The sequence below is a fragment of the Anguilla rostrata genome, chromosome 7 (assembly GCF_018555375.3).
Source record: "Anguilla rostrata isolate EN2019 chromosome 7, ASM1855537v3, whole genome shotgun sequence".
In the NCBI taxonomy this organism is placed as follows: domain Eukaryota; kingdom Metazoa; phylum Chordata; class Actinopteri; order Anguilliformes; family Anguillidae; genus Anguilla; species Anguilla rostrata.
In genome coordinates, this window is record NC_057939.1 from 34,155,749 (window position 1) to 34,183,209 (window position 27,461).

At 41.2% G+C, this 27,461-nt stretch overlaps 2 protein-coding genes across 8 annotated transcripts in view; both read right to left on the bottom strand.

Moving 5' to 3' along the window:
• Positions 1-3,793: 3,793 nt before the first annotated feature.
• The window catches only part of LOC135259579 (transport and Golgi organization protein 1 homolog), a 35,804-nt gene continuing 12,136 nt past the window's right edge, over positions 3,794-27,461 (bottom strand). For 2 of the 7 annotated variants that reach the window (XM_064344092.1, XM_064344091.1), the window contains 3 exons: positions 4,291-4,423; positions 4,077-4,154; positions 3,794-3,937 (listed from right to left, as the gene is read on the bottom strand). In XM_064344092.1, the coding sequence (XP_064200162.1) occupies positions 3,797-3,937; positions 4,077-4,154; positions 4,291-4,423 (352 nt within the window). In that variant the 3' untranslated portion in view covers positions 3,794-3,796. Of the gene's footprint in view, positions 3,938-4,076; positions 4,155-4,290; positions 4,424-6,668; positions 6,830-7,038; positions 7,339-7,429; positions 7,452-7,886; positions 7,989-27,461 lie in introns of those variants that run through there. The other 5 variants (XM_064344094.1, XM_064344096.1, XM_064344097.1 and 2 more) reach the window with 5 other exon arrangements.
• Positions 11,863-19,815, bottom strand: LOC135259578 (low affinity immunoglobulin gamma Fc region receptor III-A-like). Its single transcript, XM_064344090.1, has 7 exons — positions 19,709-19,815; positions 18,244-18,267; positions 17,621-17,878; positions 15,000-15,285; positions 13,383-13,658; positions 12,463-12,549; positions 11,863-12,337 (listed from the first exon to the last, which is right to left on the bottom strand). Exons 1-5 carry the CDS (start codon positions 19,737-19,739, stop codon positions 13,649-13,651), a joined length of 609 nt encoding a protein of 202 aa, XP_064200160.1. The 5' UTR covers positions 19,740-19,815; the 3' UTR covers positions 11,863-12,337; positions 12,463-12,549; positions 13,383-13,648.

A 27,461-nucleotide genomic window follows, 5' to 3' on the forward strand; every position in this document is an offset into this window, starting at 1 on the left:
AATGCAGAAGACTTGAGAGCAGAATTATAGAGGCAAAACAGCAAAATGAAAAAACCTCACACAACGCAAGAACCCAAAGCCCAGTTAGAATTTCCCAAAAGATACAAGAAAGCCTGAAGAGTTTTGAAACAGTTTTATGAACAGATGAGACAAAAAAAATAATAAAATAAAATAAATAAAAACCAAAGCAATGGAAAGCTGAAAGTGTGGAGGAAAGAACTTCTGCTTTTTTATTTTAATTTTTTTTTTTTTAACTTTTACACAGCTGGAAATAACAACACAAAAACAGCAGTTTCTGAGAAATGGTAACACACATACCATGATATTAAAAGCTGACTGTACTTTTGTCTCATATTCATATCCAATTACCGTAAGCACAGAGCAAAAACAACCAATTTCCCGCTACCATTACAACACTTTTGGGGGGTTCTGTTTGTGAGAGCAAAAATAAGGAAGTAGGTCCTGCACAGCAAACCAGCTTCATGTTTTCTTCTCTTCTATTTTTATAAACTAAAGAAAAATGCGGAACTTCACTCGTTATCACAGGGAATCAGAGAGACTTTAGGGCAGCACCTTGCTTAAATGCACTGGTCCTCTGTGAAATGAAACACTGCATGGTCTAAAATACCTGACTGTGCCAGAGCTGACTGTGAATGTTGGACCCGCAGGACAGCTCACAATTGGCTAGAGTGAAGCCCTGGGAGAATGTGATTGGCTACTGTGCTGTCCAGAGGCTGTAGTGTGGTCCACAGAAAGGTGGCTTCAGTTTGTGAGGAGTACCGTCCCATCACAACATAGCAGCTCCTCTGATTGGTCAGACTCAATAGTCAAGCAGCAGGCTGGTTGCATGAATTTGAAAAGATGGGGATGCTTATCTGTGCACTAAAAAACATACACAAGATTGAGGTGCTAGTCTGTGTGCTTACAAACATACACAGGATGGGGTGTTTGTCTGTGGTCCTTTAAAGTTCCAGTGCATGTCCCTCTGACATTTACTTGAAAACAGAAGCTATTGTAAAATCATGTGGCCAGCAGGTGGGGCACTTGAGCAATAAAAAAAATCCATTGAGTTAAAAAAATAAATAAATACTGTACTAATTTGGCTCCTGCCTAATCTTTGGGGTACACTCTACTATTCAAAATGTTCTACTATCCGGCACCACGGATTCCCTGATGCTGATGGAGAGTAGAGATTCTACTATAATGCCCAACATCTGGCCACCATGCTCCGTCAGCCCAGAGACAGTCTAACTGGCTCCACCCTTCTTGCATATGCGGACTTCATGACTGCTTGGCCACAGAATCATTTGTGTTCTGTCTGTTTCTCCAGGCTTGGGAGCTGATTGGCTGCAGCAGAAGAGCTGTGTTAGGTCATAGCTAAGGACCACTATGTTGGAAACTGAAGAGCAAATAGATAGAGGGGGCGGAGTTACTGCACTCTGAGCTCTGAATAAACTAAAGACTTCTCAAGAAACTGCTGCACTTCTTGTTCCAACTTCCCACAGCGCCACAGCCTGGTCCGTGGTTTTGCCAACGCTGCTGTAAGCTCTGGCTTCCAGGCTATGGCTTCTCCCCCCGTCTGCCGCCCCTCGTCCAGGTTACAAGCACAACCAATCACATCACTGACAGCACACAAAGGTGCTGTACCAAAGGTTAAAAGTATCTCGAGACACAACACAGACCTGGCCACCAAGAATAAACCTAAATAAAATTAACTGGCACACAAGGAATCTCCACCCCGTCCCACCCCCCTGGGGGAATCTCTTTATCTTCACCGATCCTACAATTTTATACCCGTTGTGCTCAACTAATTCTCTCAATGAACACCAGAGATGTCCCACCGCTCTGGCAGTCCCAGAGAAAGACTGGCATTTCCCCACATTCACTGAAATGGGACTTTGGTGGGAGGTTACTGACAACTAGTGGTGAAAATATGCAAGCCTTTCACGATACAGACACGCACCTGCCAGCATCTATCATAGCCAGACATAATGGATATGATTGTTGCTCCAACTACCCCAATCTCACTTCACACTCTGTTGCCACAATATCCAATTACCTATGTTCTCACCTAATCCATTTTCAAAATTCAAAAATCATCAAACAGTCAAGTGAGAACTAAATTCTCTTTTGTTGTGACAGCTTTGGGAATTAATGTATGTGGGGAAGTGAAGGTGTTGTGTAACCTCTCAGATGTAGGAGATCTGCTGGTGCTCAGATGTTTGTAGTACCTGACCCTGCAGGTGAGAGAATCACCTGTGGCCAGTGACCATTCCACCACTGTCTGTGTTAATGTGTGACTTTTGCCTTGTGACTACACCCTCCTACAAGACAGAAACAAAAGGTATGAGAGCAAGTGGAGGCCACTAAATAAACAAATGAACAACCCTGATTAATAAACTTAACTTAGACAATAACTTCATACCAACCTCTCTTTGTTTTAATGTTTATAAAAGTCTTTATACCAGAGTGAGATATCCTGCAGGGGGTTAAAGCTGATGCTGTACTCATCTGTGACCATGGGAGGACAGCAGAGGCCATGTTTCACGGTCAGCCAAAACAGCAAACATAAAAAAGGGCAAGATCATATCTGAGCCTCCCCATACACAGCAAGTAAAATAAAAAGACTGAAACAGTGATGATAAAATGGTTCATACAAGCCTGGTATCAACAGTTAAAGACGGGCTAAATAGGAATCTGTTAAAGCAAATAACCATAGAGTTTGTACAGATTATGGCCTGAGGTATTAAATTAGCTGAAAAAATTAACAGCTCGTGTTTATTAAAATGAGGTGCAGAAGATCGAGGTCATTCATTCAGGCCCCCAGATGTCATAACAGCGTTTTGACTGTGAGAGGTTCAGCTCAGGAGATAAATGCAGTGTGAATATCCCCTTTCCTCTGACATTATGCTTAAATCACCCAATCCTCCTGCTGTTTTTCTCACCTGTGTCACTCCCTGGGGCTCCTGCCTATTCCCTCCCTCCTTTATTATGTTCTTTTCCTCATCTTATTTATTCTCTTCTTCCACTTCCCTCTGGATCTTCTCTGATGTCTCTCTCTCATGCTGCTGGAGCCTCCTGTTCCTCTCCTCCTCTATGCTGTCAGTCGTCTGCAGGAGCTGTGTGATCTGAGTGTGGTCAGCCCTGTTCCTATTGCTTAACATGTGACGTCCACCATGACACTGACCAATGAGCTCCTGAAGCTCACAGCCATGCTGCACAAACGTCTCTAAACATCTCCTTTCCCATCTGTGTCCATGTGTGAGCAGTACTGTTCTCACATACCATTGTTTGACTTTTAGAATGGGCTGACAATCACTGCAATGCTCCTCCCAACCACCAGGGAGTGTGCTTCCTGACACTGCAGGGCTGCACTGATGCTCAGTTGAAAATTACACAGCATCTCAACAGTATTTCCTTGTGACCTCATTTCCTCATTTAATAAACACTGAATTTCGCTTGCTTTGTTGCAATGTACAATGAACCTCCAAAAGCGTAAAATTATTTGATATTTTTTTATTTTTAATAGGAAAATGTAGTGAATGTATTAACTATGCTATTGAGTTTTCTGGTCTGTTAAACAGAAATGTATACCGTCTCAGCAGTAAAGGGCTTTGATTGTGTTGTACAGGTGTGGGGTTCATATGCCTGTCATGGTGTGGGTGTGGTCTTAACCACAGGAGGCCAGGTGGATGTGAATGCCTCCTCTAAACAGTACAAACAATCATCTAATAATCTAGGAGGCCTTCTTCATGTGGTGCTCCAGATATATCTCCCGAGACATGGCCTCTTCGGCTCAAGGACATTGCTTGCCGCCTTTGCTTTGAATATGAGGGAAAAGAGGGGTAATTAATGTTCTGTCATGATACCAATTAAAAAAACAACTGATAGTGTCCTTCTTACCAAGTTTCTCCTGTTTGTTCTGAAGAACTGCAACCTGGAGAAAGACAAGTGACAGACAGAAAAAGATCTGACAGGTGAGGCAAGTATTCATTGCCAGAACACACACACACACACACACACACACACACACACACATACGGATCATCCTGCCGACCTCCATCTCAGACTCTCACCTCACGCTCCTCGATTTGACGCTGCAGCTCAGACACCAGTTTTAGTGAGTCCCTGTACTTGAACTCATAGTCACATATCTGCAGTGGAATAGGAGAACATGGAGACTAAAGGTGTTCCTAAGACCCACACATATGGATGCAATCCTGTAACAGGAGACAGACCTGACTGTAGAGAGGGTAGAGTGGAGCATTGGTACTCGCTGGATGTGCTCACCTGGGTCTGGTGCACCTGCTCAGTCTTGAACAGCTTAAGGAGCAGAGCCTTCGCAAACTGCTTGTGCTCGCTCCTCTCCTCCATCACTCTTTCCCGCTTCGCTCTCCAGTCCTGCTCAAGCTGCCCCAGCTTCCTGCAGCACAGAGCACACAGGCTTCAGTCTTACACTGTGCTGGAGCCAGCAGTAACGTGTGTGCTTTTTATAAACCGACTCACAGCACATGGAGGTGTGCACCATGTGACACTCATTAATCCTGTACAGGATTCCAGCACGTTAAAAAATAATCAAAACTTCATCATTCAAATACAATTTAAGCTTTCTGTCCATTCTGCCGTCCAAAGGCTAACCGCAGTAACTACATTTTGGTCGAAATTGAGTTATAACTAAAAATGAACTTCTTGATATCTGTTTTATCTTGTGACAAAGTTTCAGAGTTAAATATTGCTTTGTTTTAGAGAAAAAACGGTATAAAAATTGCAGTAACTACAAAACCCGACTCAAAACCATGGCAGACCGCAGTAAGTGAAGTTACTGCGGTCTGCTTTGGGATTCTACCGGCCGATTTTGCGCTCTACCCATCTAAGTTACCTCACGCGACTGCTTTGGGATTCTACCACCAGCCGATTTCACCCATCTAACCTCACACAACAAAGCTGTTTAAGATGGCACTATCTAGGGGAAAGACGATAGTGGAACTGGTGTTGAAAAGAAAATACCCAGGTAGGCTAAGTAACGATGACATTAAGCGTTGAGAAACTAGCAATCACATTATAAAACACCTGTCAGCCTCGATATATGCTGACTGACAGGCGATGTTTAGTTAGCTAGCGTTAGCTTACCTGCTCCCTGAAAGCTGTAACATTATCATCTGTAACTTCACATCATCGCCGATGCCATGTCATGCATTTCAAGATTGTTTACAATCTAGCCTACGCATTGTGGTTATTTGCCATGAATACGAGTGCGGAGAAAGAAGCGCATGTATCCGCAAATAATATAGATTAAAAATGTGCACAATTTCGTACTGCAAATGAAAATAAATGTAGGCTATAAGGCCTAGGCTACTCGCTAAAATGCCTATTTGGGGAGAGCTGGCTATATATGATAGTATTGAGTAGCCTATTTTGTGGATTAATTGTATTGATACTCAAGGAAAATCAGGGAAGTTTCTGCCACTGCTTAGTGATTAAAACGGATTTTTCTAAATCGCATTTATCATTTAATCTCCCTAACACAATGCGAAGGAGCTGTCTGTCACTTTCCAATTGATTAGTCAGATCGTTTGCATGCTTGTTAATCACTGAAAATTAATTAAAACAGTTTGAGATCAATTAGTTTAAAGGAAGGTTTTGCGCCCCACCAAAACACGCCGCTGTTTAAAACATGTAATATAATGAACACATTGTACTGTGATTCAGTGTAGCCTTGTATTTATTCATTGTGTTAAATAGTAAAGACAAGGATAATGAAAATTATTAATGTGATTGTCATCAATGCAACAACAGTGGTGGTGGTGACAACGATGATGAAATTGAAGATGATGATGCAAAGTTTAATTGATAGGAAAATAATTATCTAGATAAGTGATAAGTAAAAAAGTGAAATGAAATGATATTAAGACTAAACGTCTAAAATTCTCAATTTGTCCAGACTTAGGCTAATTAAACATGCACAAATCCATAAGTAGAGTTAAATAGCCTACTGTTAAATACAATTATAACAAAATCAGTGTCAAAATAGTTTTTGTTCCCTGAAAACACAATATAAAAGCTGAGAACATTGTAGTTACTGCACTTTGCTTTTGCATTGCTCTTAGAACCATTTAAGGCAATGCAAAGGCAGAGTGCAGTAACTACATTTTTGGGGTTAAAGGTCAAATCAGCCGTCATGGTTTTTGGGCATAAAATTTACCTCATGAATACATGTACAATTAGTGCAATATCACTGATATACCTATAACACATTTGGCTGGCCAGTTAAAATACTTTAAAGCCATTTTTCTCAGTTTTACCCTTTGCGTAGTTACTGCAGTTAGGCTTTGTAGGGCAGCATTGTTAACTCAGATTCAGTTACTTCTAAAATTAGCATCAATATTATTCCCTTTTCTCTCCAATGACTGGTACTTGGAATAAGACACAAGCCCCAAAATGGGTGGAGTTATTATGAGTTATTAACAGTTGATACAATTGATCCAGTCAAAGTGGTCTGCTATGGAGACCAAACTTGATAGATTGGTTCATATCAATGTCAATGACTAACAGCACACGGTAGTCCCACCTATAATGGAGTTCAAGAAGCCTCACTCTCCCATTGCCATGGTTACCTTATTTAGATGTCATATCTGGTTTTCCTTGACAGAGTCTTGCTCGGTACTCACTGCTGTAGAGCCATCTCTTTCTCTTGAAATGTCTTCTGAAATTCCTCCTGCTCCAGATCGGCACTTTTTATTCTGTTCTCTCTCTCCTCCAGCATCAAGTCAAGTGCATCTCTCTCTTAACACATTTTCATGCATCTCCTTTGCAGCTCTCTGACACTTGCCTTTATGAAATATAAAATGGCGTAAATACACATATCTAATATAAGCTGTTGCACAAACAGCAGTGCAATACTTCAGCCATAGATTCCATTAAAGCTTCACATTCTGAAAGTAACAGAAATTAATCAGACTCATCTACAGTATATGATAGTATCGAGCAGTATTCATACAATTTTGGGAAATTTGCCAATTACTAATTTCTGTTTCTCACCTTCAGGTTCCAGTTATTACGATGGGAGGAAGAAAGCATTCTTCTGATTCTTCTAATTTTTTCTTTAGTGTCTCTAATCTAAAATGGACAAACACATGGATTATGACAAATACAAGCTCTCCTGAGGCAAATACTTTACATGTGGATAAAATTCATCCGAAGCTTACTTTTTTATTCAGGGCTGAAATTTTCACATGACTCTCATCCTTTTGTTGAGCAAACTGCTCCAAAAGTTGCTTGTTGGTCACTAAGAAATCAAAATAGAAAGGAAGAAAGAGACTACATGAGATTATAGCACAAGATAATCTGGCCCTAAGATCTACATAAAAGATGTCAGAGAAGGAAATAGATGGTAGTTAATCAAACAATGTAATAAAATAAATAAACTCACCTTGATTGGTCCTGCTTTTAAGCTGGAAAAGGAAAATATAATAGAATAGAGGTATCAGAATAAGATATTTTGCTTAATTAAACTTTTCAAAAGTCAAGCAGGCAGAGTATCTTGGTCAATAGAAGGTACAGTCTTTATACAATACAATGTGTGTTGAAAACTGTGAGTCACTTAGCACTGATAATAATGAAAGAAATGCTTATTCTTTTTCTCATGAGCACATCCAAAGCCGGTGTCATGGACATGACCATCTTTGCTGTCTGATGGAACACAGAGCCTGGCTGCCATTTCTGTGGCAGGATGTTGATGATCAGAACAGAAACAATCAGGGTTGAAGGTCAAAGGTCACTGGAGTTGTTCATTTGCTGATGTTTCTGATCACATGCAGTCCCATCTTATGTGAGAATTCCTGAACACACAACAGTAAATAGCACATTGTAAAAAGTAAAGTAGTTACCGTTTCTGAATATGCTCGAATGTGCAGCTCAGCTTGAAGGAGTATGCTGGTGATGAACTTCAGTGAGGAGACACTGTCCTTCATCTCATTGTTTTTATTGAATGAGGCTCTCCTGAATCCAAAGAATATGAGGATCATTTTAGGGATTTCAACATAACCGCATGACAGATGTTCTCCTCACCACTGAAGAATGACCATCTTAACAGCAGTAGCAGGAAGCAGGTACCGTTGATGGGCGATCTGATGCAAGACAGATATCCAGCAACGGGCCACCATGATTTTGTGTTTCTATAGAAGTAACGCAGTGCTTTTCCTGGTGCTTTTAGCAGAATCCATTTCCTGAAGAAAAAAAGATACTTATGAATGAATGATGGCAGGTTGGTAAATATACATAATTGAACTCATTCAGTAATTCAGAAGCAGGTCCAGCCTCCAGGATTGGGGTCTCCACCCATTTGTCTGAACAAAATGGGTGGAGACCCAACCGAGGCAGATGCTTCGAATTACTGATGAAGTTCAATTATTTTTTAACTGTAGTCATTCATGAGCTCATGAATATATTTGACTATTCATGAGCTAAAGACTGTCCCTGGTAACTTAATTAAACATTTTCCAATACTTGATTTTAAATAGACGAAAGATGAACACAATCTGTATATAAAAAAGCACTCATGAACTAACGGCTGGATTCTGGAAACGCGTTTAAATATAAAACGGCGCAGAACTTCTGTTCATTCGAATTCGGAATTATGACCCAATGCAGTTTATGAGTTGTCAAAAGCGTCAAAGAGGGATCTACAAGTTGCTGAGATTGCCTACTTGACTTCATACATGAATACTTGTTTGTTTTTAAAAAATAAAATATAACATTTTATCGTAATTCAGATTCGAAAAGCAGGTTAGGCTACGCAACGAGAAACACGGCCGACCTGCCTGTAGCCAGGTCTACGAATGTTTCATTGCCCATTATGAAAATCAGAGGACATTTCTGTATTTAAAAAAATGAATTCAATTTTTTTTTTAATTTTATGGTTCTGTTAACAGAGATACAGTCACATAAACCCTTTACTAAAACAGGAACCGGGTCTAAACTATATATATATACAGACCCAGTCTGAATCCTTAGGAATCCAGCGAGTGAGGTCACAGGAAGAAGATAAAACACCCGGGGGAACAAATACGGGGACCAAATCTCGGGTCATAATGAATAAAAAATAAAAATTAAAAAATAAATGAATAGGTGGCAATTCAGTAAGAAGGCATAGATGCTCATTTATAACTAATAAGTGTAATGTTACCCTACAAAACAACTGTTACACTGTGATAAATGCAAGTACCATTAGACAGATAACTTATCTTTTCACAGCTGAACCTGTAACATTATTCTAAAGGAAATATAAAGAAAAAAAGTAGGTTAGGGGAGCCATGGTGGAATCTGTGGGACTGAGTCTTCAGTATACAGTGGAAGATGGGCAGGGTTTCTGCTGTCCTGACTGCAGTGGGAAGATGGGTAGGGTTTCTGCTGTCCTGACTCAGTGGGAAGATGGCAGGGTTCTGCAGTCCTGACAGCAGTCAGAAGCTCATTCCACCACCAGGGGTCAGAACAGACTGGAGATGTGACTGGGAAGATAGAGTATGAGAGGAGATAACAGAAACAAGGGACTTGGTAAAGAGAGAGAAGAGGAGAGGAAGCAGAAAGAGAGATGGGGAGAGGGGTATTGAGTTGGGAATGGGGGAGGGTTGTCTGGGAAGAGGATTGACTAATGTGTTTGAAGACTCCATCTTGAACGATTTGTAAATATCGGCAACCTTCCTATAAAAGAAGCAGCAACGTTGGGATACATATGGCCCCCCCGCCCAGCGAGAAAGATGAGGGAGGTAAAGAAGAGCCCAAGGATCACAGTTTGAATTTTTTTTTTTTTTGAGATCCCCAAGTCTCATATTCAACCATACAATCACACCGTCATACCAACAGGCTCTTTGGAAATGCTGCACAAACAAAGGCCTTAGTGAGAGCAATTGTGTAAATCAATTGTCTGGTTTGACCAAAATTGAGCCTTTTGGTCATGAACAGAAACTTGGCAGAGTAAGAGTCAACTGCATCTGAAATCATACTGTAACCACACTATTTCTGCAACTTTTAAAGTCTTAGATAACCCTAAAGTTTTTAATGTAACTCTGTTTGAATGCTAAATGATGTACGGAATATTATTTACAGAAATATTATTCACAAATTGATTATGTTGGCTGAGGTGTAATTTGCAATAGAAATTTGCATCACTCTAGCATGCCCAGCTGAACTACGCTGACCTGAAGAAAGCTGTGAAAGTTACACATTTAACTGTGACACTGAGAAGCTCTCAGAGTGGCTGCCATCTCCTCTGAAATCGCAGAGTATCCTAACCCAGACACAGCTGCAGGAAGCTGCAACGGTTACCATGTGCGTCTGCATTTTAGTGCCATGCTCCTCTCTCCTCTGCTCGAGATATAGACAGAGCAGCAGGTTGGAGACGCTCACGTGGTTTCTGTACTCTGATCACATGCTCATGAAGAGAAGCTAATGAGCCGCAGCGCCCGCTATATTGGTACTTTAATTTTTTTTTCTAGAGGAGGTAATCAGAGAAGTATGACATGCCTGTGTATTTTATAACCGTTCTGCAGCTTTCCCCCTGTGTGTGGCAGGAAAATAACAGTGTGTGCATATGCCAGAGCACATGTGTGATGCAGCACTTTCTTCCTCTGGAGAAATGTGGAAGTCCGTATGTTTGTGTTTATAGTCAGGTAAACAGCTAGGTGTCCATTCCATGTCAGGGAGCTTATAAAAAACAAAGGTTATCTCAATAAGTTATTATTTAAGTGCGTTATATCAACGTTTATTGTGCTGTATACATTTTATTGATTCCTATTAGAAATGTTTCATAACATGCATTAATGACTGCAGCACCGTTTCAATCCTGAGGTCTCCTGTACACGAGCATTATACATCAGCCCTGAGCCAGGAGTGATCACTGTCCATTGAGCACCACGCGTCAACAGAACCTTAGGGCACTTTAAAACTATATGATCCTTATGTAGGCATTTGAACGGATACTGCTTTAAAGCAACATCGGTTCAGAAAGGACTGCAAATGTGATGAACTTCCAAAGACACTGCTATTATGTTAGCATGAGCGATAGCACAGTATAATGAGTAGAACTGGTCTTGTAACCCAAAGGTCACAGGTTTGATTCCTGTGTAGGACACAGCCGTTGTACCCTTGAGCAAGGTACCTAGCCTGCATTGTTTCAGTATAGGTCCAGCTGTATAAATGGATCCAATGTAGTTGCAATGTAAAAGTTGTGTAAGTCGCTCTGGATCACAGTGTCTACTAAATGCCGGTAATTTAAGTCACTTGAGGTCTACTTCCTCAAATATGCTTGCCAAGCCAACAGCCTATCCCTTCATTGCCCTGGCCAATTAATGCTCAACAATTATTTAAGATCAAATTAAATTCAGCTATTCTCATTTTTTATTTATGATGGCCTATTTATTTTTCATATGTAATTACTCATAGTTATCATCGAAAACTCCATCATGCAAAGACAGAAATACCGCAACTAATAACATTTTTAATGACCTGTAATGTAATGTAATGATAATGGTAATACGCTATTACAAGCAATATCAAAATGACAATGTAGTCAAAATAATGTGGTGGAATCAGCATAATATAGCATCAAAGAGCAAATGCCAGCTTTAGGCGACTTATTTATTAATATTTGTCACAATTCATCACCATGAGGAATGAAGACAAGAACATTATGACTGGTAACATTGTTATTACAGTAGTAGTATTACAGTAATTATATAAAAATAATATAAAACAATCGAGCCTCAGCATTCCTGTCCACATTCGAGACCTGCACCTTTCCTTGTTTCGGATTTCTACTTTCATACTTGATTAACATTTAAAGTAAGGAACAATAAAAGAACACACTTTAAAGTCCATTTAATTTAAAACTAATACAAGCAGACACATGAAATGCATGTTGAACATGTTGCAGAGTCTCAGCTGTTTAGGCTGTATGTAAGCTTGCGGCAACTTTACTACATAATATATAAAGTTCAGCATAGGACCTGAAACAAACATACAGCAATCAAAGCAGACTAACTTAGACAAAGATCACAAGTGCAGCTCTGGTGAATCAGAACCTCAGATATATTATACAGATCCTGCACTCTAAAGGCACGACTGCTTCATTCCCAAAACTCACTGAGTGTCCCCATAACTGCACCCCCAATCTGGATTTCCCCTCCTGCAAGCTGAGAAACATCACATTGAAAAATAATCCTGAGCTCTCAAACGTTCTTCATTTGACATGAGCACACTGATCCAGCTTCTGTATGAAGGTTTTATTAGTCAACTTCCACATTCTCTTCAGTGTATTTGACAGCTGCTTCATTAGACGACCCTGCACATCAATAAACACGTATAAACACAACAGAGGGAGAGAACTGGGAGTGAGAATTAACAGTGTTGCAGCCTGAAATCTGAAACACACATTTTTAGATGTGTTCCCCTGTAAAATGACATCACCTGGTTTCCTGCACCATTTCACACACAGTATAATGGAGGCCAGCAGCAGAAGAGCAGCTCCCAGACCGAATACCAGTCTATGTCTACCTGTGGAGAGACACAGATGAGGGATATGTGGAGGATATAAACCTGTGCATGTACAAGAATATGGCATGACAGGGTGGTAATCGGAACCCATGGAGTGGTTAGTATCTCTTATAATATGGCTACAACTAAAATGCATGGAGAAATTTAAAAAAGTATTTTTAAAGACATTTCATTAATTACGGTTAATTATGGTTTCTTTGGTAATGATAAACCAGTGTTTCTCTTTTCTTATGTATGCAGAGTAGTCTCACTATCAGCCATCATAAATATTAGAAAAGAGAAAAGACATTAACAATGAAAAACAAAGTTCACAACTATTGTCATGATGCATTTAGCAACTGGCATAGTGGGATAACAGGCAGCTGTATCATATTCTAATCCACATAACTACGATACGTTAATATCTCCAAGCTTAATAAATGCTGCACCCCTGATCACAAAAATGTGAAATGCGTTGAAATGGAGATATTTTCTGGATAAAAAAACACTTTCTATCCACACATTTAAATTTAGCGATTGATTTTTTATTAATAACGTGGAGTTAGAAATCCTGAAATAAAAGGAAACTTAAGTCAACAAATTGAAAGTTTTCGTGTAGCAATTTAGAACCATAATGAAGCAAAATTATCCACATTGCCATGCCTATATACAAACACAAATAAAACGATTGGTTGACATGGCTGTCAGCCAATCGGAATTAAATATTTGTCCAAGCCATAGTATAAAATGTTATACTGTTTGTTGCACCTATGTATGGTAAGTGAATGGAAAGCAATGTAAATATTTTAAGGATAAAGTTTTATATATCATTTGAAAGCCTACCTGAGACTCACCTGCAACAGTCAGAGTGATGGAGTCGCTGCGCTGTGATGTCACATTTCTCCCCTCCAGCCTCCCCTCACACCAGTACTGCCCCTGGTGAGACCCAGCAGCCCCAGTGATGTTTACACTGTACTCTTTAGAGAGAGATGTGGCCGCCTGGTTATGGTCTCTGTACCAGAAATGTGTCCAGTTGCTGTAGGAGTCCACCTCACACCTCAGGGTGACGGTCTCTCCATTGTACAGTAGGCGCCATTTTGGCTCTACAGTCAGAGTGGGTTTAGGCAGGGCTGTGGAAAGGAGACAGACTGGGTCACAGTTTCTTCTGTCAGAATGTACATGTGACTGAGGAGGAAAGGGTTATGCCTAAAATGTAATGAAAAAGAACCTGGCAGAAAGGTACATTGTTTTTGAATGAATAGACAGGCCTGCACAAAAAAATTAATTATTATATTTGAAGCATTTAACCAAAAGCAAATTATGTATGCGAAATAATTTACTGAATTTTTTAATGTTTGCATTATTTGAATATCATTGAAATTAGGACAATTATACAAAGCCTCCAGCACTGCTGCATTCAGGAGAATGCCAATGACATGTCTGAACAAATTTAAAGAGTTTTTTCTTCCTAATATAGTTAACATAAATATTTGAGTATTTATATTTTTGTTTTCAAAAATGAATGGAGCCCAATGGGGAAACTTGCTTTTTGAGCGTAAATAGATATCAGCAGGGGCGACATTTCATCTGGTGCTGAGGTTGACAACCAAAAGCTGGCCCTTTTTGTGAGCTGCATCTCTGATTAATATAATTTCCTGTGTTTCAGTAAACAATTTCCTCTCCTGCCTCTTTATCTCCCTGTTTAATACCATCTCACAACAAGGGTGTGGCATCTGCAAGTCAACATATAAAGCATGGACACATGGTAAAGAGTTTTAGTTTTTTGTTCAACCAAAATTATAATGAGCAAGATACACAATCTAAGCGACTTTGACCATGGTATGATAGCTGGTTCCAGACGTGGTGGTTCAAGCATCCCCAAAACAGCTTTGCTCCTGGGATTTTTATGCAGTACAGTCTCTAGATTTCATGGGGAGTGGTGCAATAAACTCCTGTGAATGGCAGTTCTTTGGGGGCAAACACCTTGCCAATAAGAGAGGCCAGAACAGAATGGACAGCCTCGTTCAAGCTAGCAGAAAGGCCACACATGCTCATATAACAGCTGTTTACAAAAGTACTGTGTAGAATGGCATCTCTGAATACCCAACCCAAGACTATCAATTGAAACATGGGACTGTAAGAATTTGGCAAAACAGGATGAATCTATCCTGCTTCGTCTCTGCAGTAAAGGCTGGTAATGGTGTGGGGAATGTTTTTGTGACACCCCTTAGCCCCCTTAATACCAACTGAGCATCATTTGAGTGACAGAACATACTTAAGCATTGTAGCTGACCATATGCATCCCTGTAAGGCCACAGTCTCTTTTTTCAAGTGGATACTTCCAACAGGTAATGCATCATGTCACAAACATGGCGGTGACTTCATTTTACTCCAATGACCTGCACAGTCCCCAGATCTGAATCCAATAGAGCATGTGACATATACAAATTGAAAGCGTACCTGAGACTCACCTACAGTCAGAGTGATGGAGTCGCTGCGCTGTGATGTCACTTTTCTCCCTCCAGCCTCCCCTCACACCAGTACTGCCCCTGGTCAGACCAGCAGCACCAGGGATGGTGAGTCTGTTACCAGTTACACTGTGACCAGCAGTCTGAGACACAGCCATCTGGGCCTGGTCTTTGTACCAGAAATATGTCCAGTTGCTGTAGGAGTCCACCTCACACCTCAGGGTGAAGGTCTCTCCATTGTACAGTGGGCACCATTTTGGCTCTACAGTCAGAGTGGGTTTAGGCAGGGCTGTGGAAAGGAGACAGACTGGGTCACAGTTTTGATTGAGGAGGAAACAGTTGTGTATAAAATGCAAGGGAAAAAGAATCATGTCAGAAAGATTAATTATCTTTGAATCAATATGTGGTCCTGCGCAATATTTCATAAAATATAAATATTTGTAGCATAACTTCAAAAGTAAATTAGATATGTGAAATCATTCACAGAATATTTTTATTCTCTATAGTGTGAGCATAAGTTGAATATCATTGAAATTAGGATAATTATACAAAGCCTCTAGCACTACTGAGTTCATTAGAATCCCAACAACATGTATGAAATTTACAGAGAGGGTGCAATAAACAAAAAATCCAGTGAGTGGCAGTTCTGTGGGTGAAAATACCTTATTAATGAGAGCGTCGAGTAAAATGGGCAGACTCATTCAAGCTAGCAGAAAGGCCGGTTAAATAACAGCTATTTACAACAGTGCTGCGCAGAAGGACATCTCTGAATCACAACCCAAAATAAACAATTGAAGAATGGATAAATGTCTGGTCTGACGAATCTCAATTTCTGCTACGACACATACGTAGATGGTAGGGTCGAATTTGACAAAACAGGATGAATCCATACTGCATAAAAATCACATCCTGCTTTGTATCAGCAGTAACGCTGTTAGCGGTAGTGTAATGGTGTGTTTTTGTGACACACATTAAGCCCCTTAATACCAACTGACATCAGTTGAGTGCCAGAACATACTTAAGCATTGTAGCAGACCATTGCATCCCTTTAGGACCACAGTCTACTTTTTCAAGTTGATACTTCCAGCAGGTAATTGCCTTTTCACAAAGCACACGTCACCTCTAGCTGGTTCCCAAACAAGACGGCGACTTCATTTTACTCCAATGACCTGCACAGTCCCCAGATATCTGAATCCAATAGAGCATGTGACATATCCAAATTGAAAGCTACCTGAGACTCACCTGCAAGAGTGATGGAGTCGCTGCGCTGTGATGTCACTTTCTCCCCTCCAGCCTCCCCTCACACCAGTACTGCCCCTGGTCAGACCCAGCTGCACCAGGGATGTTGAGTCTGTTACCAGTTACACTGTGACCAGCAGTCTGAGACAAAGCCATCTGGGCCTGGTCTTTGTACCAGGAATATATCCAGTTGCTGTAGGGGTCCACCTCACACCTCAGGGTGACGTTCTCTCCATTGTACAGTGGGTGCCATTTTGGCTGTACCGTCAGAGTGGCTTTAGGCAGTGCTGTAGAAACAGACAGACTGGGTCTCAGTTCTGTTGTCATGCCAGTATTTTTATGACTATGGAAAAAACAAATCACCCTAAATGAACAAAAACCAGGGTAGCTGCATTCCTATTTTCAATGATAGTAAGAGAAGATATTCAAAAATCAGAAATGAAAAAGCTCTAATACTGATCGTAATGGTAAGAATTAAACTAGGGAACAGGACCCCAGAATCATCACAGCAGTTGGACCCAGTGCATTATGGGAATGTACCAATTTTGCACACTGACTAATGCCTGTCAACACTCACCTGATACCTGTATGTGGGTGGGGTAACTATACTCTGTGTACCAGACTGGGTCTTTTTACCAGTAATATTCCCAGCCAGCTGATGTCACTGTAACCTTTCAAGAAAGACTGTCATGTTCTCTTGCATATAACTGCCTGTGTGGAGAGACAGTCAGGACAGGCGGGGTTTCTCTATAACAGAGAGAACAGACTGAATCTCTCCCCCAGGTTCCTAATAATGGCAATCAATCACACAGTGCAATCTGGCTTTAATCTGTGATACAGTAGAACATGGTTTGCTTATCCATGTACTGGGAAAGCATGTGACTCTCAGAATGGGTGTGGGCGAGGCTGTGAAGACGGACAGACTGTCACAGCTCTAACTGCTCATTACATTACATTACATTACAGGCATTAGCAGATGCTCCTACCCAGAGCGATTTACACAACTTTTACATACAACTTTGCTAGTGGAGTGTAGACATGACTACAAAGGGACAGGCATGCTCTGATTGGGGTTGAAACAAAGAGCTAAAGCAGTAGGTTCTCTCATTGTCGTAACAGATAGAAAAGACTACATTCCATGGATTTAAACATACAGAAGCTCAAATATTAACAATACAAACAGTGTGACAGTCAAACTCAACTCAGTTGGTGGTATACCCACCCCATTTAAGTGAAAATAAGTTATTTATATTTGCCTGTAATAAATGAACTGATACGGGAAGCATAATGTGCACTGGGGAAGATTGAATAAATGTGTTAAATATGGTCTCTCTGTGGGATGAGTGAGACCACCAGTGATCAGCTGCTGACCAGTTTTGACTCACCTGACACGTTCAGTCTAACAGGATCACTGCTGGATTCAGCATAACACCTATATACACCACTGTGGGCTTCAGTAACAGGTGCGATGGTGTAGTAGTTTTCTTGGGATGTGTGCTTTGTCACAAGACTATTTGATTCATATCTGGACCATGTGAATCCAAAATGTTTGAATGGCTGTCCCAAACACCTGAGAGTGACGGTCTCTCCAGTGAAGAACAGGGGCCAGTTAGGCTGCAGAGTCAGTACATCCTTTGGGCTCCCTGTACAAACAGTGCATGCACTACGTCAGTACATGTGTTTAAATACTCATGACATGTTTATAGTGTCCTGATTAATGCCTCAGCTTCATTAGTTTAGAACAGTAAAGAACTGATTCGGTTTGTGATCTCTGTATCACCCCCTACTGTAGGACATGCCTCGAGTCTCACAGAATAATATTTCTACATCACCGTCCACATATGCAGTCAAATTAATCACATCATAATGCTGTTAGGCAGTCTTATTGTGAAGCATGACATTCTGTTATCGATCATAAGTTTCACTAAACTGTCTGAATAAGGTTTATCTCTGATAAATTATCAGGTAACAGAAGGTGGGGTTTGTTTTAAAATCTAGTAACACTCACCCAGTCTTGTCATTAGGCTCAGCACTGTTTTTAAAAAATAAATAAATAAAAATAAAAAAAGACAGGAATCATTGACATCATCGAAATGGCCAAAGAAATGCAGTAAGTGCAAGAAAAATACAAAACCATAAATGTTCTAAATAAAGCCTAAACACATCCCCTGTCACGGTGAGGTGGAGGGTTAGGACCCAAATGCGGAGGGGAAAAACTCAAACTCCAAAAAAGGGTAAGAACAAAAGACTTTACTAAACAAAAAGGGAACAAAGGGAACAAAAAGCCTTGCAGGGCAACTCTTCAAAATAAAGGAAAACTTCAGAAACATCAAACAAAGAAAATCCAAAAATCCATAAAGCACGAGGAAACAGAACAGGGCAGGAACACACAGGGCAGGGAACAGGATCAGAAACACAACCGAACAAACTAACTAACAACGAGCAAGGATCCAGCACTGAGTTCAGGAGACGGGAAACTTAAATAGGCAGACACAGACGAGACACAGGAGGGCACAATGAACACTCAGGCCACAGGGAGGGAAGGGAAAACGAGACACCCAGCAAACAATAATGGATAATTGAAAACAATAATACAATTAAACAGGACACAAAACAGAAGTGCCGCCATCTGGCGGCCCAACAAGGAAACACAGACAGGAAAACACAGAACCATGACATCCACATCATTGCTGTTTGATTTCAAGATGTCATCCATGCAGTACTTTGGAAGTTCAGGTCCACCAGTCAGTGTTTGAGTTCGGCAATGATCGGTTTGAATGGAGCGTATATCAGTTTGTGTGAACATATTTGAAGCCTTTACATGTTCTGTGCAAAAATACACTGAATGTTCTGGTTAAAAAGCCAGTTACATATTACCACTGACATGTTATTAAGTACAATTGTTTTACCATTTATCATGTGATTTCTTTGTTTTATTATTTTATTTGTAGCACAATATGCTACATTGGTACCTTTTACAATTATTTATATTTTTCATTTTACTGCTAGAGTGTATTGATGCACACCAACCTTTATATTATAATTGCAAATTGCTGCTTGTACATATTTTTTGTAATTTTCCCACTTTCCCACCTGCCAAGGGACAACTAGGGACAAGCTAATTCTGGGGCAGTTACTAACTGTCCAATGTCTCTTTCAAATAACAATACATAAAATTGTATTTCTTCTTTCACAGAAAATGTTAGTGATCATTCAAGGTATGTTATCTACCGAAGCAAAAGCATACTTCTTCACTCATACTTTTCTTTTTTTCCCATAACGCAGGTCATTCCAATGCAGCCCAAATGCTAAAGAGCATTTTAGTATTAGTGAGGTAAAATCCTACTTACTTATTTAAGCATAACTTCACAAATGTGTTGTTTTTATTTTTCAATCAAATGCTAATTTCACCACAAAATCATACTTGTCTGTTAAAAACCTTTACATTAAAAAACTGATTCGGTAGTACTCACAGATCAATGTGACCCCTCTGTTTGCCTGCATGATTCAAGAGGAAGTTTAGTGCTTCAACTTCAGTGATCAAAAGAGCGATAAAAAGAAACCCTGGCTATTGGGATGGCAGGTATGCCATCCCGCCAAGTTACGCCATGGCGGGGGCATGCCCCATACCTATACAGCACCGAGAGTTTGACTTGAAAGAACTGAGGAAATATTGGGTAGCATTGCTTTGAAATACATCTTATGTAATTACGGTGAGGCAAGATAGCCTATATTGTTTGTAGTATCGTAACTTGGCGTCATTTGATATCAATACCTTTGAGTAACTTTTTTGTACGTTGAAAACGTGTTTTTTATGAGATATACTGTACAGCACCTCTAATGCATTCTTTCTTATCTGCTTGTGTGAGCAGCAAGTTGTGAAAAAGTTCTCACAGAAGCTCCCACCCTTCTACTTCATCACTGCTTTACCTTCCGCTTTCCTGTAACTACAATCAACAAAATTTAAATATATATCTGCAGAAGATCACTCTTACATTTCCTGTCTACTGACAAAAGCCACCAACAACAGAAGCCAAAAACCCACAGGCACTCACAGTGCCAAACAGAGAATAAACTATCCAAACTTGTATGTGAGTTGTGTAGGCTACAGACAACTCTAAGTAGCCTACCTGTATGAGTTGTACTGCAGTTGATGACAGATTAATCCTGTGAAGAGTTGTGAAGGAGAACCCTAAAACTACAGTCAGTGATGTCACCAGCAGTCTCCACAGGGCAGGGGTAAAAATATAGCAAACCCCAAATGCAGAAGACTCAGAGCAGAATTATAGAGGCTAAACAGCAAAATGCAAAACCTCACAACAACGTCAAGAATCAAAAGGCCAGATTAGAATTTGCCAAAAATACAAACACAATCCTGAAGAGTTTTGAAGCAGTTTTGTGAACAGATGAGACCAAAAAAAAAAAAAAAAAAAGCAATGGAAAGCTGAAAGTGTGGAGGAAATAACTTCTGCTTTTTAATTTTAATTATTTTTTTTACCTTCACACAGCTGAAAATAGGGGGACTCAACACAAAGACGGCAGTTTCTGTGAAATGGTAACACACATACCATGATATTAAATGCTGACTGTACTTTTGTCTCATATTCATATCCAAGCACCGTAAGCACAGAGCAAAAATAACCAATTTCGCTCTACCATTATAACACATTCGGGGGCTCTGTTCGTGAGAGCAAAAATAAGGAAGTAGGTCCTGCACAGCAAACCAGCTTCATGGTTTCTTCTCTTCTTTTTATAAACTAAAGAAAAAGTGCAGAACTCCACTCGTTATCACAGGAATCAGAGAGACTTTAGGGCAGCACCTTGCTTAAATGCACTGGTCCTCTGTGAAATGAAACACTGCATGGTCTAAAAAACCTGACTGTGCCAGAGCTGACTGTGAATGTTGGACCTGCAGGACAGCTCACAATTGGCTAGAGTGAAGCCCTGGGTGTATGTGATTGGCTACTGTGCTGTCCAGAGGCTGTAGTGTGGTCCACAGAAAGGTGGCATCAGTTTGTGAGGAGTACCGTCCCATCACAACATAGCAGCTCCTCTGATTGGTCAGACTCAATAGTCAAGCAGCAGGCTGGTTGCATTGATTTGAAAAGATGGGGATGCTTGTCTGTGCACTAAAAAACGTACAGAAGATTGAGGTGCTAGTCTGTGTGCTTACAAACTTACACAGGATGGGGTGCTTGTCTGTGGTCCGTTAAACTTACAGTGCATGTCCCTCTGACATTTATTGAAAATAATAAAATCATTTGGCCAGCAGGTGGGGCCTTTGAGCAATAAAATAATACATTGAGTTTAAAAAAATATAAAATAAATAACTACTTTACTAATTTGGCTCCTGCCTAATCTTTAAGGTACGCTCTACTATACAAAATGTTCTACCATCCGGCACCACAAATTCCCTGATGGTGATGGAGAGTAGAAGTTCTACTATAATGACCTCTGCAAAAACAATGCCCAACAATGCCCAGTCAAAGCCCAACATCTGGCCACCATGCTCCATCAGCTCAGAGACAGTCTAACTGGCTCCACCCTTCTTGCATATGCGGACTTCATGGCTGCTTGGCCACAGAATCATTTGTGTTCTGTCTGTTTCTCCAGGCTTGGGAGCTGATTGGCTGCAGCAGAAGAGCTGTGTTAGGTCATAGCTAAGGACCACTATGTGGGAAACTGAAGAGCAAATAGATAGAGGGGGCGGAGTTACTGCACTCTGAGCTCTGAATAAACTAAAGACTTCTCAAGAAACTGCTGCACTTCCTGTTCCAACTTCCCACAGCGCCACAGCCTGATCCGCGGTTTTGCCAACGCCGCTGTACACTCTGGCTTCCAGGCTAGGGCTTCTCCCCCGTCTGCCGCCAGATAAGCCCCTCGTCCTGGTTACAAGCACAACCAATCAAAACACTGACACCACACAAAAGTGCTGTACCAAAGGTTAAAAGTATCTCGAGACACAACACAGACCTGGCCACCAAGAATAAACCAAAATAAAATTAACTGGCACACAAGGAATCTCCCCCCCATCCCACCCCCCTGGGGGAATCTCTTTATCCTCACCGATCCTACATGCACCTTTAATTTTATACACGTTCTGCTCAACTAATTCTCTCAATGAACACCAGAGATCTCCCACCTCTCTGGCAGTCTTCAAATGATTCTGTTCTGCCATCAGCATTCCACACGTACTCCCAACCCCATTACTCCCGTAGTTCAGGCCCAATAAATTTAGGAGACAGCTACTCCTGACGTGACAGACACTCGTTTATTTCGTGCCATTTCAGTTGACCTGTTGAAAGGCAGAACCAGTGAACAGAAATGGAGCATCGCGATTCTGGCAGGCCACGAGAGTCAAGCGCTCGGCTGAATCAGCTGATGGCTCAGCTGAGTGATGTTCGCCTATCACAGTACATTCACTAACAGGCGGCTACTTAAACAGCCTCCTCTACTCATTCGGCTGCTCCTCCTGCATGCAAGCGCTGCACGTTGCTTCGTAAATCGGCGCTCTTCCTGCAATCCAGCTACGGCATGCTGCCAGCGTAAACCATGTCTGCTTGCTACATGTTAGCTGCTAGTCTAAGCTCACAGCCTAGGCACTATGAGGAAGTCTTGCTATTTATTTGCATCGCTCCTTACCTCTAAGCTCTATAGATGCAGCAGGCAGGCGATCCATTTGGGGCCAGCCACGCAAAGCGTTGTTTAAGCGGCATATTCCAGATATTGAGGATACCGGTGCACTGTCTTCACTGCTAACTGGCCAGGGAGCTTCATTCAAGGAGCGCTGCTTTGCAGGCGGTCGCCCTCTATGGAGGACGCCATGTTCAAGACTGGAAGCTGCTGCCACGTCCATATCTGCTAGCTGCAGATTCTTGCCGGTAATGTCATCAACCTTATTTAAATTCTGCTGAGCTCTGAGTCTAGCGTAAACGATAATATACACAGTGTTGCCAACTATTTCTATGGAAAGTAACTTTGGCCTCCTCTAAAAGTCGCTAAATTGACAACACCGAATATACACATTCGATTGCGGGACGTCTCACAGAGGGCTGTTTTCACGAATATCGCAAGTCTTTCGCTAAAAGCGGAAACGTTCCAACATATGCGGGCACAAGTTAATGGCATGCTTATTGTCGAGTTCTCACCACCAGAGTCAACGCTAGATGCTGTCACTACTAAAGAATCCCTGGCGTGAATGCCTTCGCCACCTTCCGAACGAGTAGAATTGGGTCGTACACTACATCCCTACTTGATCAGAGCAGGGTCTTCCAATCAAACGTTCTTAGAATTTGGAATTTGTGCACGTAAATCTAAGCGAAATGTCTCAATTGTGAAAGCAAAGTTCTCATGCTAGGCTGAGATGGAAAAGTAGGCGTATCGATAAAGAATCTTTGTTCATTGTGAACGGCTAATGGATTAAGGGCAGTCAGCTACCCTAGCTACTAGATAGCCCCCATGTCTCACACGGCTATAGTTTGTGTGTTTGTAGGCTAATGGCCTACTTCCTGGTGTACACAGTTATTCCGGAAGGATTGGGCTACGAGATGGCAGTTAAACTCTGGCTGTTATAGGTTTGGCAGATTGAACATGGGCGGCAGGCGTGTTGTGTTGCACACTCATAAAGATGACTCTTCAGCGCATGTTGTTGAGGGTTCTTTATCAAAACTCTGCAATATCCAATACAATGCACAAAAGAATGATCACTTCGTAGTAGCATGTTTCACTTTCACTGCTTTGGCAAACACTCAAGTCTCGTGTTCCAAAATAATAACAGTTATTATATTATCATCACATTAACATTCCTATATTCGCATTAACATCTCTTGTTCCACCCTCCAGTCCAGTTGGTGGCGGTAATGCACCTATACGCTGACTGACCAACCCCCAATAAACACCAGAGAACAAGAACTTCAATAAACCATCTGCAAGCAGTTTGTGTTCTACAGCACCAGTTAACTTCACAAGCAACTGTTAGCTAGCTTGCTTGCAGGAGTAATGAAAAGCTGACAGTTTGGTCATTTTTAATACACGATGGTCATGCAGAAAGTTGGTTAACTGGCTGTTAGAAACCAGTGATAATAGCGCTAATGTGATTTAAACTTTGACCTACTAGTTATAACGTAACTACTTGGATACCTCGCTTGATAATTTGCCCCCTTCATCGCAAACAGAAGAAACAATTAAAACTTTGGCAGCTGCTATTACCGTAGCCCTGCAACACATAACCTACTAGCTAACGTTAGTACCATTTACTGTATACGTTATAAGGCTAGCACTCGGTCGGGAGCTAACGCCACGGATTGTCTGCGATTCAGGTTGACGTTTGTGGTCGGACACGCCGACGTTGAGCTTGACGCTTCCTGTTAACTAAAATAATTATCTCAATAACCCATTTACACTGATCATATCCCATACATTCATCACTGACATCAGGTAGGTGAACGATATTCCCGCGAAGTAGCTAGCTACATCTCTGCTATGGCTAATCATATTGCTAGGCTCCACTCCACATGCGCCACGTTAGCTAACTTAGTCAAAAAGTACCGCGAACTACAGTATAACACTCCAAATCTACACTCTAGTTCCTCAAAACACATTATACACATTTCCCTCCTAATACAGTGGCGCTGCATCACTTATAAACCATTATCTCACCTGCAATACAATGCACAAAAGAATGATCACTTCGTAGTAGCATGTTTCACTTTCACTGCTTTGGAAAACACTAAACTCTATTTTTACAGTCTCTGGCACCGAGTCATCCCATTTCTTCCCAAGCAGCTCCGCTACTCTGCTGTGCATTGCAGTACTGCATACTCAGATAGCCATAGATACCTGACCCAGATGACCAATATACAGGAATACTAACAGTAAAATAAGAGAATACATCCCACAGCCGCTATACTTAAATCTAAACAATGTAAACTAAAACAAGAAAATAGGAATGGGGGGTCACCTGTCATTGTCTCTATATTGCCACAGTTGCAAAGAGCAGAGATGCAGAGTCGTCTAAATTGTTCAAAGCTGCATTCTACCCTTCGCTGAATCGCTACACTACAAGGAGTGTTACCGGCAAGTAGGCTACAGCCAATGTTGTAAAATGCAAACCAGCTTCGGCTTTCAACTTAAGAAACAGAAAGTTTTCTCCACTGATTCACGATTTGCGCTTAAAAAGCCGGTTCCCTATCGGGACCCAAACATCGCGACAGAAAAATGAAAACATTAAATTCATATTGGTGTTAAATCTGCGAGGATACAATTTGGTTGGCTATCTAATTTAGCTGTCAGATCACGATGCTGAATGTTTAGGATTGCTAATGTCCATTGTAATGAGACAAATTAGGCTTAACGTTGTCTCGTCCAACTGGTTCTCTCAATATTGTGCTGTTAAGACGCCAATCCGTACGTTCCGCATTCATAAGTGTATCGTTGTATTCCATGACACTAAACGGGCGTTTAGGCTTATCACAGCGGAGAAGGGATTTCATGTAGCCATCTCCACGTCACTGCTCTGACCTCTTCACCGTGCATGTGATCAGCCATGTGACCACACGACTGAGCACATATGTTGAGGAAAAATTATACCTCCTGCTCAGAGACTGTAAATATGGACAAAGCTACTGTGACGTCACCCATTGACTCTCCGTGGGTCTCCGAAAATACGTTTTGAAGCTCAATGGCGGGCGCGGCCATTTTGGAGTTGGAGCCAAAACCACAGAGTTTAAAAGCCGCTCTGTGATTTTTACAATTTGATTGACAGTCCGGTGTGGAAAAGCCCATCAACCTGAACGAGGCTAGCTGACTGTCTGCCGTTATGTTTTAAAATATATTATCAGATGTTTACGGAGTTTAATTTCCATCCGTGACTGTACTGTCTGTAATCACGTTATATGTATGACATTAAAAATACAATTAGGCTATGTTCAGTTATCTTCAATTCATGTTTCTCAGCAAAACGAATATGCTTAGCTAGCATATCAGCTTGCCAGTGAGCTAGGTAGGCTATCCGTGGTTAGCTCATGCATCAGCAATATGAACCACAGGGGAAGAACATTGACTACACTGATGGTCAATCAATCGGAGATGTGTAGCCTACTGGTGATTTGACTAGGCTAATTTTCGTATAACTGTCTGGTAGATCTGCTGTTAACCGAGCAAGTTATCGTCGAGGTTTTCGCCAGTCAGTTAATGAGCCAGTAACTGCTACTACTAGCTACTCCATCGCCGTTTGTGGTGTTCACTTGCTGGGTGACGCTAGCTGACCGATCGTTACGAAATCACTTTCTACGAATAAAAATTAACACTGTCAGCGGTTATTAACAAATCTACCAAGTATTTTAATAACTGATCTGCAGCAGTGTAAATATGACAACGCACTTTGTACAGCAAGTTTTCCACCTGGTGCATGAAGACAAAAATAATGTAGCCTACGTTGAATTTCTAATTATTATTAGGCTATCGTTTTTTCTTATAAATCATCAAAACCAATGGAGAAAAGCCAATATCGCAAGGAGCCCCCAGAACCGATTCTGAGAACCACTGTCTTAAATGCCTAGCTTGTGGTCTCTTAAATGCTAAAAACATATTCCTTTCTAAATGCCAAGATGGTTAATTTCGTAAATTCTGTGTGTGATTTCAGCAAATGAACCTGAGACTCTTAATTCGCTTCGTGAAACTGAAAAAGTGTTTATCCCAAAATCGGGATTATAGTAGCTTTGTCACATGCTTGAAGCATGGCCCAGGTAGACATTTACGGAATGTACACGACTGACAAGCCGCCAAACACGTCCTGACAGATTGAATGTTTGCGGTTAAGGTTAGCTAGCTAGTCAAATGGCTTGGTAGCCGAGTTGCGAACTGTTTTAGCGTAGGCTACTACTGGACTACCAAATATAGCAAGCTGATTACGCTTTCTGCCAACTAATATTTGGTTAAGTAGCTAAAGGAAATAGTAAAAATGACTCACTACCGAAAACTTAAGAGGAGGATTATTTATGGTCGTCTAGTGCAGCTGTAAATAGCACACGCCATAATTAAATCACTACAAATGGGATGCTTGCATTTTCAGACTTAGCACAGGCGACCGTGAGCCGGCGCCGCAATGTCAAGGCCAAGAGCGCCACCGCCACACCCAGTGACCATAGACTGTAGCCCCTACTGTAGCTCAGTCCTCCGCAGTAATCCGGAAGTGACGCAAGCTGTACCTCATTGGTCCAGAACAAA